At 37.6% G+C, this 14774-nt stretch overlaps 1 protein-coding gene across 1 annotated transcript in view; it reads right to left on the bottom strand.

The window, feature by feature from the left end:
- Positions 1–887: 887 nt before the first annotated feature.
- Positions 888–14774, bottom strand: part of LAMA2 (laminin subunit alpha 2) — a 601080-nt gene continuing 587193 nt past the window's right edge. The window contains 7 exon segments of the mRNA XM_025382237.1: positions 888–1257; positions 2844–3066; positions 5008–5138; positions 8309–8462; positions 10445–10600; positions 12519–12708; positions 13024–13136. Coding sequence (XP_025238022.1) covers positions 1100–1257; positions 2844–3066; positions 5008–5138; positions 8309–8462; positions 10445–10600; positions 12519–12708; positions 13024–13136 — 1125 coding nt within the window. The 3' untranslated portion in view covers positions 888–1099.

Genomic DNA, 14774 nt, shown 5'->3' with positions numbered 1-14774 from the left:
TGTCAGAGAGGATTATTCTTTTTTGCTAAAATTTTTGCTAAAGTAGGAGAAGAAAGTTTCCTGTTCTTTTACATGTTCTGAATTATTAGACTGCTACCATTGTCTACTAAAGATGGCAAATGAAACGTTTCCTTTTTAAGCTGGTGAATGAAATCAAGGCCAGTCTTCTCACAGAGCTCTTTGAAGATGACTGAAATCATGGGTAAAAGGAGAACAAAACACAGAACTTTTTTAGAAAATGAATTTGTTCGGTCAAATTACAACTCCAAAAGACTCAATGAAGTATGCCTTTTAAGTTTCTGGTTTATTGTTTCCTGATAAGTAGAAATGCATTTCAGCATTATTCCTCTCCACCTAGGTGTAAATTGTGATATTCACTGTAGGCTTAGAGAGTCCCAAATCTTAGTCCCACAGTATCAAATGTGTGCTTAGTTGTCATTCATAAGCTTGGTTCTGGCATCTCCCCAAAGCCCAAAAATCATTATCAATAAGAAAATCAAATAATTAAGCTTTCTGGCCTGAATCTGATCTATACCCTCTACCTTCAGCATAAAAAGCTATTCTCTCATATGGCTAGTTAAACTCTCTAATCATGAACTTGGGTCAGGAAAATGATTTGCTAATTCTTTCATAAACAGAGTAAGAGAACTGATTTCCTCCCAATCACACATGCCAAATTCCCTTGCTGTCAGTGACTTGCACAGAAGGCCAAAGCTGACATACATGGTAAAGGATGATAAAAGTATTAATAGGAATAAGTTAAAAAAAATTGCCTTCATAAATTACATCTGAACTCTTTCCTTGAGATGACTGGAGTGCATGTTGCAAATTCAACAATTTATGGCCAGTTTCCTTTTATCCTTAAAATCACACAAAACAGGCAATTATTTAGAATGAAATAATTAGTTTAATATTTATAGACTTGAGAAAGAACTTGAATTAAAATTCAGTCTGTAGTCTGAATTAGCACCATCTGAATACAGAAAGAATTCTATATACATGCACAAATTAGTTTAATTAACATATATAGGTAAAATATATTTGTTTTACTTCATATGCTTGTTTTGACAGACCCTTCCTGGGGTTATACTTATTTTTATTAGTTGGCTGGGCATGATACAGGTTGAACGCCCCTCAGTTCCAGGGCCTTGGCAAAATTAACTTCCAGTGGCTTGCCTGTGCCTTTGGTGAGCTTCAGGGATCTGACGCAACCTCGGAACGGAATGCTGGTGGTCAGGCCAAACTGCTTGAGGTCATCTGAAAAAGGCAACGCAAGAGGGCTCAGCTTTGAAATGCTCCTGCGCCAAATATTAAAAGCATGTTTCAAAGTCACCTGTTAGCTTGAGATTAAATTGGAATGCTGTTTTATGCAAAGTTAGTGGTTTTGTTTTTAGCCTTACTAATAGAATTGTGAAGAAAGATCAACTGAAATTTTTTTTGAGACAGGTTCTTGCTCTGTTGCCTAGGCTGGAGTGCAGTGGTGCAATCAAGGCTTACTGCAGCCTAAACCTCCTGGGCTCCAGCGATCCTCCCTTCGCTGTGTTGCCCAGGCTACTCTCCAACTCCTGGGCTCAAGAGATCTGCCCATCTCAGCCCAAAGTGTAATTCCAGTGTTGGGATTACAGGCATGAGCCACCATGCCCAGCCTCAACTTTTTAATAGTTATATATTATAAAATCTGAAAACATCTAGAATTATACATCTTAAGATATGAAATAAAGTGGTTTGGGATGAACAAATTTACAGTTGTGAATTAAAATCGTAAAATGTTAGTTCATGAAACAAAGCAATTGATCAAATACTTTTAAGTACTGACTTAGAACTTTTTGAAGGTGACTTTATCACTTTCTTACATTGTAAAAATAAATCCCTAAAGGTTAAGTAGTTTGGAAATTCATGTAGAATCTTCCTCTTATTATGGAGGTGCTTGTTTCAGCAGGCCTACTAGGTGTTAATCAGGATCCCATTTCATAGACTGAATGGAGAAGTACATTACCTCCTTCGTAATGTCTTGGAATGTATCCTGATTGAAGCAAAAGATCTTTTTAAAACCCAGAAGGCACTTTGGAAAGAGGAGCTGTCGTTGGGCCCCCATTGCATTTCTGTCAACGTTGCTCTGTCAACAATTGCTGAATATACATTTTGCTTGTTTCATTAAGCAAAGGAGCTTTATGTAAACAGGGACAAAAGTTCCTGTCGACAAAATGATGAAAGACCATTCCAGGAGGCTATGCTATTACAGTACTTATTAAGAGCCACTTGGCTTACTTCTCATCAAGTTGGCCATTCTTGTTTATGGGCACTTTAGGTAAATCTCTGCAGTTCACATGCTATGTTTAATGTGCTAGAGAAGGATTTTGAATGCGGATTTATTGCTTGGGTTTCTTTGTAATATAAATATAAACTCTATAATAACATAAGGGGGAAATTAGCTACGTTTAACCCAATGATTTCCAGAACTTGAGGAAATAAGTTCCATAACATTTTATGATTCCTCTGGTATATTAATTTTAAAAAAATCAGTAAGAACACCAAGTTTGGCTCCAATTGCTGTTAAATGCCTCATATCTTTTATAAGCCAAATTCATTTCCTCTAGCTTCAATCTCTCCACAAATGAAACTTTGGGGGCTCTCATGAAAAGTTCAGTCCCATGTGGTTTATATAATATGTTCCTTTTACACACTGGAAATTTTAGGTAAGGTGCTATTTATAGGAGCAGATTCTAAAGCTAGGAAGCAAGTACACATAAGCACACATTCTTAGACACATGTAAATATAAATGATTTCAAAACCACTAACATAAGAGAGCAAAGACATTCTTGCTGGGGTAGCCAACACTCACCTGGGAAGCCTCCAACAAACACAGGGTCATTTGTGTCAGCTGATGTAGATGCTGGGTTTAGGCTTTGGGCTTCCACCTGGTTCCCATCGACTGTGAGCTCGATGCGGTGTTTGATCTTGTTGGCAGTGACTTTATGCCATTGTCCATCACACAAATGCCCTGGAACCCCAGCATCGTAGACAGCAGTGAATCTGCCGGCGCCATTGTCCACATGAAACATCAGCTGGAAAGCAGGAAATAGAACAGTCACAGATGGTTTTATTAAAGAAGTATCATGATGTTTCACACATAAAAATGATCAGGTCTCTAGGAAAGACGTCGGCCAGAATCATTTGAACTGGATATAACTGGGCATATTGAAAAAAATTTTAAAACTTGATAGAAATTAAAGTATAAATCTAATCACCAGGAGCCACAAATTATGTTCTTTGCTTTGGGGCATTGTTGGGAGTTAATAGGCAAGATACATAAAGCTGGTAGTAATTCTGCTTTCAGAAAAATTTGAGGCCAGGTGACAAGAAAAGGACCTAGTGTACACAGGGAAAAATTCTACCTCAGATCTGTGTAGAATGTGAGAGTTCTTACTGAACCTTATAAAATTTTCTTAAAAGATATTGTTTAAAGTGACTATTTATTTGGTTTACAAATTCAAAGTAAAGGATTTTTAAAATTTTAAACTTTTGATGTTTTAATTATGTTTTTTCTTTCATGGATTTCATTTTATATACAAGATTAAGAGTTACATAAATTATATTTTGGAGCCCGTTTCATGTCACAGGTGCCAAAGACCTGAGCCAGAAGGCCAGTTAAATTCCTAACAATGAAGAACTTAGATTAGAAGTTCTGGTCTAAATGAGAAAAATCTGTTTTTAGTAATGTGGAAAGGCCCCTGAAATTTGAGATGACAGAATTCTTTTGAAGCTGGTGAAGAAATGAAACATATTGAAACATTAAAAACATTAGTCAGTTTGGCAACACATTTGACAAGGTAAAAGAAATGAAGTCTTAAAAAAGAAGATTAAAAAGGCAAGTAAATAGGTGAAAAGTTTGTAAACTCTAGTGATGTAATTATTACTGAAATGTTTACTATATTGGGTGGAGTTTGCATATAGATTGCATACTATATTGGGTGCATACAATATTGCATACTATATTGGGTAGCTTTTGCATGTAAAAGGAGCTTGGTGAGAAATGCACATGATAGTGACATATTGATGGTAACTGCCCTTAACAGCACTTGATGAAATGAAGCTTACTTGAAAAAGATGTAGTAAAAGTGTGTTTTGAAAATTTGGTAAAACTATTAAGTGTTGCTTATTTGTTCACCCTTTTTTACCTCTAAGCTGGTGGATCCTTTTTCCTGTATTACTTTTGTTTGAGGACAGTTTGAAAATTGAGCGGAAGGAGGAAGAAAGCAAGAAAAAAATAGTTTAGGTCACTATGTGATTTTTCTTCTTGGGAGGCAACACTAAGGGTGGAAACGTGAACTGAGTTGAAGTACAATTCCTATTTAATAGCCAAATAGAAAACTTGTGAAATTTCTTGTTCTGCCTTCTCTTTTTACCTGCTGCCTATAGTGCAAAGTTGTCTCACTGCAGGGCTTAGAGAGGTGTTTAGAATTTGATTATCAATTATTATCAATCTGACACACTACTTTTATAAATTTGCTGTTTTTTGAAATGGTATCTGGATGCTCTTTTAAAAAATTGAGAAACTGATATGTCAGTTGGCTACCTTGACTTCTAAGAGATGCCTAGCCTGTTATAAGAGGCAGACTAATTTTAGATGATCCACACCTCTGCCTTTTCTCCCACTGGAGTCAATAGTTTCATAGACTGTGTGTTCCTTAAGAGGAGAATAAGAGTGTATTCATAGCAACACAGTAAGAACTTGAGATCTCAAACTATTTGGTTCATTATTAGTCAACATAATTGGCTTGCTGTAGAATTAATGCATTTAAAGTTTATACTGGCCTACACAATAGTTATGCTGAAAACATACACAAATTGAAATAATCCAGAAGGATGAAAACATACAATTTAGCTTTCTCCCAACAAAGAATACAGCCAGGCTTCAAAATATTCGAGTTCGTCACACATGAACGATATCTACACATCAACAATATCATGAAGAAATCAGAAATGTTTCGATTGCTGACACTCACCTTTTCATCAATCATTTCAATACCCATTCCATCCATTTTTTGACTACTGATCCCCAGAAGAACTCCAGTCGTTCTAGTTGTGCGGAATTCAAATTCTACAAGAAGGTCCAATCCCACTTTGAATCCACCAACTGTAAAATGAAGACTTTAAATATTGTGGATTAGAGTATGGGGATTGTTAATTCAAACATGTGCAGTGCATGACTTTTTATTAGATTTCAATTAAAATGCTAGCTAATTCTAATGAGGGCTGTAAGTTTCAGATCCTGCCTGGCCTATCTTCCACCATTGTGTCCTGTAACACACTCCATAGTTATTGCTTCTTTTCTGGGCTGCCTTCCCTTCTGGAATGTACGTTCTATGAGATCAGGGGCATTGTCTATACTTTTCACCATTTTATCCCTGTGCTTACTAAAGTATCTGGCACATCATGGCGGTTTAATATGTATTATTTGAATAAATGGATACACACTGAGATTGACTCAAAGAATCTCACTGTCAGGTATTATTATCTTAGAAGTCTCTCTGTTGAGTTAAGAAAAACATTTCAGTGATTTTTCAGTAAAATTTTAGTGGGGCACACTAAATAGTGCCATAATCATCTGAAAGGGTTCAAAAGTTGCCACCCATTTTATTAATACAGAGAGCAACTGTAAATACAATGTTGATGGGAAGTTTCTGGGACATAAGTAGACTTATCTTGTTCATCCAGTTAATTCTTTTCTCTATGATTTTCCATATTTGACTCTTTGATTTCTTTAAATCTTTGAGCAAGTATTTAAGATATGCCTCTTAGGAACAAAGTGATCTGTTAAGATCTGTCTAGACCACGGAAACTGAATTGACTATCAGGGAACTACTCAGGGGAATTTTCTCCAAGTCTTCTATTTATTAGTCAAGAAATAAATGCTATGTGTAGCCACAGCTGTCTCCAATGAAGGATGGTAGCTGTTATGTGAAAGACTTTTGTTCTACTGAGAACCTCGATGGGTTTGGATTGGCAAAGGTGGGTTCATAGCAGATTTTAACAATAAAAGCTAGCCAGTTGTGCCTGGGAAACATAGTGACACCCATTCTGTAAATAAATTAAAAAAAAAATAAAGGGTAGAAGAAGCTGAATTGTTCTGCAAAAAAAACCAAAAGGGAGAAGTAAGGAGAAGAGAGGAAGGACATGAGGAAGTTCGGCTGAGGACAGAAAGAATGAAGAGGTCAATACAAAGTCCCAGTGACTGGGTCGGTGGAAAAACATTTAAGAACAAAGATGTCAAAGGTTAAGATGAATTGTATGTTTTCCAGTGAAGTGATCTCTTCTGACCACCCAAGTCTTATGTAAATTGTATTACACTGTGTGTTCAGGGGATGGCAAGGGCCATTAGAAACAGAGGAAGTGGGTAATTTTCTGGTTTGGTCTGATCCAGAATTATAAGAGCCCAGGCAGGATGGCAAGTCAATCCATTAACTGCAGAAGCTGAAGCTGAAACTCATCACAAAATTTGACATTGAAATGGGCAAAGACTTCTTGAGTAATAACACCACAAGCACAGGCAACCAAAGCAAAAATAGACAAATGGGACCACATCAAGTTAAAAAGCTTCTGCACAGCAAAGGAAACTATCAACAAAGTGAAGTGACAACCCACAGAATGGGAGAACATATTTGCAAACTACCCATCTGAGAAGTGATTAATAACCAGAATATAAAAGGAACTCAAACAATTCTACAGGGAAAAAAAAAATCTAATAATCCTATTTAAAAATGGGTACAAGATTTGGATAGACATTTCTCAAAAGAAGATATTCAGATGGCAAACAGGCATATGAAAAGGTGCTCAACATCACTGACCATCAGAGAAATGCAAATCAAAACTACAATGAGCTATTATCTCACCCAAGTTAAAATGGCTTTTATCCAAAAGACAGGCAATATAACAAATGCTGACGAGGATGTAGAGAAAAGGGAACCCTCGTACACTGTTGGTGGGAATGTAAACTAGTGCAACTGCTATGGAGAACAGTTTGGAGGTTCCTCAGAACACTAAAAATAGAGCTACCATATGATCCATCAGTTCCACTCTTAGATATATACTCAAAAGAATATCGAAGAGATATCTGCACTCCTATGTTTATTGCAGCACTATTTACAATAGCCAAGATTTGGAAGCCACCTGTGTGTCCATCAGCAGATGAATGGATAAAGAAAATGTGGTACATATATATAATGGATATGAATAAGCCATAAAAAAGAATGAGATCCTGTCATTTGCAAGAACATGGGTGGTTCTCGAGGTCATTATATTAAGTAAAATAAGCCAGGCACACAAAGGCAAACATCACATGTTCTCACTTATCTGTGGGAGCTAAAAATGAAAGCAATTGAACTCATGGAGATAGAAATTAGAAGGATAGTTACCAGAGGGTGGGAAGGTTCGTGGCAGGGAGGAGTAGGGATGGTTAATGATACAAAATAGTTTGAATGAATAAGAGTTAGTATTTCCTAGCACAAGTGTAACTACAGTTAAAAAAAATTAATTGTACATTTTAAATTAACTAAAAGAGTATAATCAGATTGTTTGAAACATAAAGAATACATGTTTGAGGCGATGGATACCCCATTTACCCTGATATGATTATTATGCATTGCATGCCTATATCAAAATATCTCAGGTAACCCATAAATATATACAGCCACTGTGTACCCACAAAAATTAAAAATCAAAGGATTAAAAAATTATTATGTAGAGGTTATTTCCTATTTCTTTTTCCTAGCTGTACCTTCATGACCAGTGATATAAAACCATACTGGAAATGTTCATTGGAAATGGAGTGGAGAAAGCCAGGAATGATGCCAGCCATCATCACCATCAACAAGAAATGGACACGGGTGTGCATTGTGTGTATGGGTATGTGTTGAAGGGGAGGAGATTATGAAATATAGCCTTGCAGGGAATTGAAAAGAAGGAAAAAAAACATATCTCCAGAAACTGGAAGGTAGGAAAACAACATAGTATAAACATATGAGTGTTCTTGCAAAATTATTTATTTTGCTGTTCTTAATCTCCAGTGAAGGAGATGGAATAAATTCTCTAAATAGACCTTTACTTTATTTCTTCTATTAATTCTTATCAGGATCAGATACATGAATTTTTAAGAAGCATTTTTGAAATTACTTCCATAAGTTTATTTTTGGCTTAAATAAAGGATACTAGTTTAGGACTCTGGGAACTTTTATTATTTGGCACTAGCAAGAAGTTAGTATTTGTATCCAGTTAATAATCAACAGGAAGGAAATGAAAGAGCCTTACCTGCTTTGGCAAAACCTGTTCCATCAAAATATGTTCCCCTCTGAGCATTTGCAAAACATGTCCCAACATGGAAGCTGGAGGTGGGCTCTTCCAGATCGGCAGGGGCCTCTGCCATGTGGAGATTCTTGATGCAGCCGTCAATGCTATAGGTCACCTAAACGTTCAGATCAGAAGAAACAAATGTCAAGTTTTAGCAGAACTTTGCCTTTACGTAGAATACAATCATTTGTGGGGTGCTCTACGTGTGTGGTTATTGGCCAGTTGTCTTAGGGTAGGACATCCCCCAAAGCTGCCTGGGTTCTCTATTACCACCAGGCTTCCTGGCATGGATGCAGAAAATCCTGTGTTGTGCTTCTCAACTCAGATGTATCTATCCTGGAATATGACTGTTCTCATAGTCTAAATACTGCACACTATGTCTCCATTGGTTTGACAGAGCTATGGGCCCCATGTGGGTATCATAAGTTTTAATTGGTCTCTTATGTTCCTGATTTTATGTTTCTATTAATAGTTTATTAAACTTACTATATACACATTTTGTCATAGCCTATGTTCAATTTCTATTTGAAAAGGTAATTAAGTTTGGTTCAGTGCTTCTTCCTTTTGAATATCTAATGAAAGCAGCAGACCCTCCCCTAAGAAAATGCAAATATGCATAAAACTTCAAAGTTTGCATAAAACATCGGGGATTCAAGGAATTTAGAAGTAACTCAATCACACTCTGGTCCATTATATTTTATCTGTTTTTAGAAATTCAAGTGAATTGCTTTTACCAGTGTCACTTCAGAGACTTTTGTTTTTGATAGACCTAAAAAGCATATCCAATAGCTATGAAAGGAAAGTAATACTGATCATCCACAAGAGAAGCCAAATGCTGAGAATTACAACTATAATGGGTGATTGTCTTTGATGAGTGAGCAAATCTACATTATCATGTGTTCTAATTTGAGTACAGAAATGTATCACATTTGTATCTAGTGTGTTCTCTAAAAGCACGAATCAATCCCCCATGCTTCTCTCAGAGTAACACTTTCCAAAGCAAACTAGGACACATGGTCTGATAAAAAATTATTTGGTGAATATTGATTTACAAAACTGTGAGGGCTTTAAATTCTGAATCCAAAATTGGATAACTGTACTCTAACTACTGCATCTCTCAATATTTGCTAAATCTCTATGCCTGAAACACCATGAATATATACCATCATTTTCATCTTTCAGTGCTTTTTATATGCCTGCTACTCTTCCAATCACTTTATTTTTATTTATTTATTTGTTTTTTGGGACAGGGTCTTGCTGTGTCGCCCAGGCTGGAATGCAGTGGTGCTATTACAGCTCACTGCAACCTCTGCCCCTCGGGTTCAAGTGATTCTCGTGCCTCAGCCCCCGAACTAGCTGGGACTACAGGCACATACCACCACACCTGGCTAATTTTTTGTATTTTTAGTAGAGACAGGGTTTTTGGCCAGGCTGGTCTTGAACTCCTGGTCTCAAGGGATCTGCCTGCCTTGGCCTCCCAAAGTGCTGAGATTACAGGTGTGAGCCACCATGCCCAACTCAATCATTTAATCTTTATGCAATCCTTTGTGTTTAGTATTATCATTACCCTATTTTGCAAAAAAGAGAATTCTTTGTTAAAAAAGATTAACTTGCTCCAAAACACACAGTTAGTCAATAGTTAAATAGGTATTCAAACCAAGAGAGTCTGGCTCCAGAATCCCCACTCAGTGTTCTGTGGCATTGTCTCTCATAAGCTAATCTAAAAAACCTTCTGTCCGCCGGGCACGGTGGCTCACGCCTGTAATCCCAGCACTTTGGGAGGCCGAGGCAGGCGGATCATGAGGTCAAGAGATGGAGACCATCCTGGCTAACACGGTGAAACCCCATCTCTATTAAAAGTACAAAAAATTATCCGGGCGTGAGCCAAGATCGCGTCACTGCACTCCAGCCTGGGCAACAAAGCGAGACTCCGTCTCAAAAAAAAAAAAAAAAACAAAAAACCTGTCCCTTTTCAGAAAAGATAACTTCCTACTCACCTATCAGCTTTCATGGGCCCATGTGACCTAATAAATCAAAATATATCAATAAATGAATCAGTCATATATTTAGGTAATAAAGAAGAAATTAGATATTTACTGGACCAATTCTTCGGGTAGTGTAGTTGATGGGTAACCCACCAACATACAGCATTCCCACAACATCCAGGATGTCAGCTTTTCTGGGACTAATGGTTCTGTTGGAGGCCCCATCTACATAAAGAATTCCTTCTTGCTTACTTCTCATTATCTTAATCTACAAAAAAGAAAGAGGTCATTAATGCCAATCCTGAACAAATTTCAAATATGCAGAGTATAAGACATAAGGACTTTAACAATATTACCAAGAAAAATTGAAACAATGTACACAGTGCTTAGTATGTGCTAAGCCCATTATATATGGGAAAGTTAAACCCATTTTACAGAATATCTCAAATTCTGTCTTTTCCATGACTACTGTCACCAAAAGAATACCGAATTTTCCTGGGTCAGTTTTAGGTTGAAGTCTCTTCAGTAGTTTCCCAAGTGTGGATATGTGTTGAGAGGGAGGAATGTTGTAAGGAAGCCTGCAGACTAATAGCACTTTCATGAATTAAGTGCAGCAAAATTCATGTACAGTTTTAAAAGTGCCTTAGTTTGATTGAGCAAGGAGCCTGGGCTCCCAACACGATTTCAGATACGCTACGTCCCTTTGCCTAACAGGCCCTTCTTGTGTACAATTAGAGAAAGAGTGGCACAAATAGGCTGCACTTCTTTCTGCAGAAACTCATTAGTACAAAGTCAGGGAGGAAGACAGAGAACTGACTGAGGCTGAAATTAGGGTGGTGGAGCGAATTATCTTCTGAGACAGAATGAAATAAGGGGTGTAAAGACTGGCTGGAGTATAAAAATCTTGAGTCTGAATTTAGGTAAAGGAGCATGAAAGCCTGTAAAACGCTAAACTACTATGATGGTTTAAAAATTAGTCTGGGTCAGGATTAGAGTAATTTAACTCTTCATTTTACATATATTTATTCTGGTTTGGGAAGTAATTTTAAAAAACCATCAAAAATAAAATCCATTTTTAATTTGACTAATTATAGTATTTAAGTCCCTTTCTTAATCCCAGCCTCATTGTGGTTCAACGATATGTCTTTTTCTCAAGTGTCATATTTATTATTCTATTAGCTAGAGATGGAAGAAATCTTAATGAGAGCTCCTTCATTTGGATCCATATTTGCTAGTCATAAGCTCCCAGCAAAAATGAAGATTCTTTTTCTTATTTCCATGATAACAAATTGGTTGGCTTTGCGTTTTTTAAGGTTTTTTTGACTTTCTAGAATAAGACAAGTCCAAGTATGTTAACATTAACCAAATCTAACATCTAATAATATCGTACTCTGAAAATTAAAAATTTTATTGGTCTACCTAGGGAAGCTTTACTTAATAGGCTATCGCAGGTGCAGAGACAAATGTTGAGATTTTGTTTTAATCAGGCAGTATATTATCTATTTGCAGTCATGCCAAAGAGGACAGTAAGCTGGCAAACGAGCCTTCTGTGCCCATAATAGTACCAGTTTCTGGGTGTAAGGCCAACGTTTTTAAAATTGTTCCAAATAACTGTCAGTAGAAATGATACCTTAGAGCCCTTTAAACACGATAAACCAGAGATTCCTGGATTCCTGGTTTTCACAGACCAGTGTGTGGTTAGGTGGGGAGTCTTGGCACCCATTTTAGTGTTGCCAACTTTTGCTTTTGGCAAATACTATTTCATAATAGAAAGGCCTTTTAGCCACCATAAAAATGCTATAATATAATCTCAGAATAAATATTATTCCTTCAGATCGAATACATCGAGCTTTATGATGAACACACTCTGTTGTTCTACGTTTCTCACTTAGAGCAGTGGAAATGTCTTTAGCCGCCTGGTCTCAGTTTATGGGTAGAGGTTTGAGAACCACAGCCATATAGCAGTGATGGAACCATGATGAAGCATGTCAGTGGTCAAATGTAAACCTACACAGGTCTGAGTACATTTTCCAAGATTGTAGTAGTTGTATATGGCACTCATTTTATTTTTAGCTTCTGCCAGAGTCAGTGTCTGCCCTGGCAAAATATACTGGCACCAGGAGAATGCTGATGGCTGCCACTCACTAATTCCCTTAGGGTACTGCCAATATCCAGGGGACTATTACCTTGTGCCACTGGCCGTCATTGATTTTGGTGCGGATCATGGTGTTAGTGTCCCCACTCCCCAAGTCATAGCTGAAGTAGGGCAATCCATTTCTCAGCTGAACTGTGGCAAAATCAGCATGATTGATGCGAGCCATGTAAAAAAGCAAGCCAGATTCAGCTTCGGTTCTTACTTCCAACTCAATTGTGAGACTGTGAAACAAAAGCATGCAAAGTCAAACAGAAAAATAAGAGCATTCTCATGCTAAAATACAGCGGTATCAGATCGTGGCTGCTTTTCATAAAGGAGAGTAAAACCTTCTCAGAGATGAGGAATGTCCTGGACTACTGATTTCCTACATTGGGCTCCTCAGGCTCAAATAACATTCTATTCTCTACTGTACTCAGTAAATTAAAAGAAAAGCTGGCTTCATTAATTAATAAGTGTAGTAGATTAAACTTAATTAGACACGAATACTCAGTTCTTCATTTATCAGTTCTTTCCCAGTGTCTCAGGATGATACATACCGGTTTTTAACTTTGGTGTCATCAAATGCAATTGCAATGTGACTGTTTCTTGAAAGCCCGAACTGCTTGCTCCCTATCAAAAGAGCTGGTTCTGATTCTGCAGCACAAGGACCCTGTAAAATACCCAGGAGAGAAAGACAGGAGATTATGGACTGTTCTTTAAAAAGGTAATGATGCTGTCTAATTGTTTCTTACATATTAGAGTAATTCTTTAAGAATAAAAACTGTACATTATTCATCTCTGTAGTCTACTGCATAGTAAGTACTTATTATCAAGTGCTCAGTGAGTGTGAATCAGTTTTCTTATCTCACACCCTTGAATTGCTAAAGGAATGTGCTCAGACATATGTATTGATTAATTCATAGTTTCATTATCCTCTAAAAATTTATTTATATTTCTGAGAAAACTGGAATTTCCCTTTCATTTTTCCTTCATGTATGAAGAGTTCTATTCTTAGAAGATCGAGCAGTGAAAATGACAAGCTAGCCACTTGGGTTATAACAGTAGAAAAATGTGCTTTTTTCTTGCCCTCCCCATTTCCATCTCCCACTATATTACTTTTTCTTGAAAATTATCAGTCCACTAGAAGGTTTCCATGAATTTAGACTTTCAAGATGGTGTATCTAAACCTGCATGTCAGCCCATTCAGGCCCTTGCCAGTTGCTAGGCAACCCAGCACATTTTAAAAATGTAACCCACCATACACCATTTCAACTGCCACTGTTCAAAGATCAGCTTCCCAGGGTGCTGAAGGGGGAGAGCTAGGTGCGGGGCTGTGCCGTCACGTGGTTTAATGCTCTGCTGTCACCATCTTGAAATTCTTAATAATTTTTCAATGAGGGGTCCTGCATTTTCAGTTTTGCACTGGGGCTTGCAAAGCATACAGCGGTCCTGGCTAAGTAGATCACATTTGGCTACCATAACACACAGCTCCATAAATAATCAAGGCTCCTTAAATTACCAAAGCCACAATTCCTTTCCCTGTTCTCTATTTTCACAAGATAGCTCGATATACAGGCTGCTTAGGAAGTCTCTTAGAACACGCAGTACATGAGAAAATAACCTGCACACTCTCACCAACACATCTGTTTTTAAGATCTGCACTTAATAGCTCTGGCTGGGCCACTGCCCCAGTGAGTGCTGACTCAGCAGAGGTTCTCAAGCAGCCCAAGGCAGGCTTTTGATGCACAGTGTTCTTCCCAAAGAGTGTACCTCAGAGATGACTCATCAGCACACAGGAAATTTTTACTTGATGAGGAAAAGCCTTGTTCTCTTTTCTCTTGATCTTAGTCAAACGAAGCACTCTGCCACAGCAGGTAAAAGGCTTTAAGTGTTTTGAAACACTATAAAATTGGTCTTCATGGAAGTATTTCCCTTCTTGCTTCCCAGGAGATGGTCAGTTATAAAGAGCAGACTGGCCGAAATTCACACAGCTATGCAAAACCCCGTGGGCAGGACAGGAAAATGCTATTCATTCGCACAGTTGAATGGCCTCTTTTAGAGTCAGCATGTGGCACCTTTCTTATTACGCTGCCTGCAAAAACAGCCCGAATGGAGACACTTCGGTAGCTTAAGATCTCAGTCATGAATACTCCTATTAATAGAATTGGGGTCTTTTATCAACCTCTCACGATACTTCCCGGACAGAGGACCATCTCCACAAACATGCGGAGCCTGCGGTCTTCCTCAGAAATTGCTAAGAGAATCCTATCTGCTGTGAGTCCACTGGGGACAGAATTTCACTGAAACA

Source organism: Theropithecus gelada, chromosome 4, assembly GCF_003255815.1.
Source record: "Theropithecus gelada isolate Dixy chromosome 4, Tgel_1.0, whole genome shotgun sequence".
Lineage (NCBI taxonomy): Eukaryota > Metazoa > Chordata > Mammalia > Primates > Cercopithecidae > Theropithecus > Theropithecus gelada.
The sequence above is the reverse complement of the archived record's forward strand: the minus strand, read 5'-3'. Positions and strand labels throughout refer to the sequence as shown.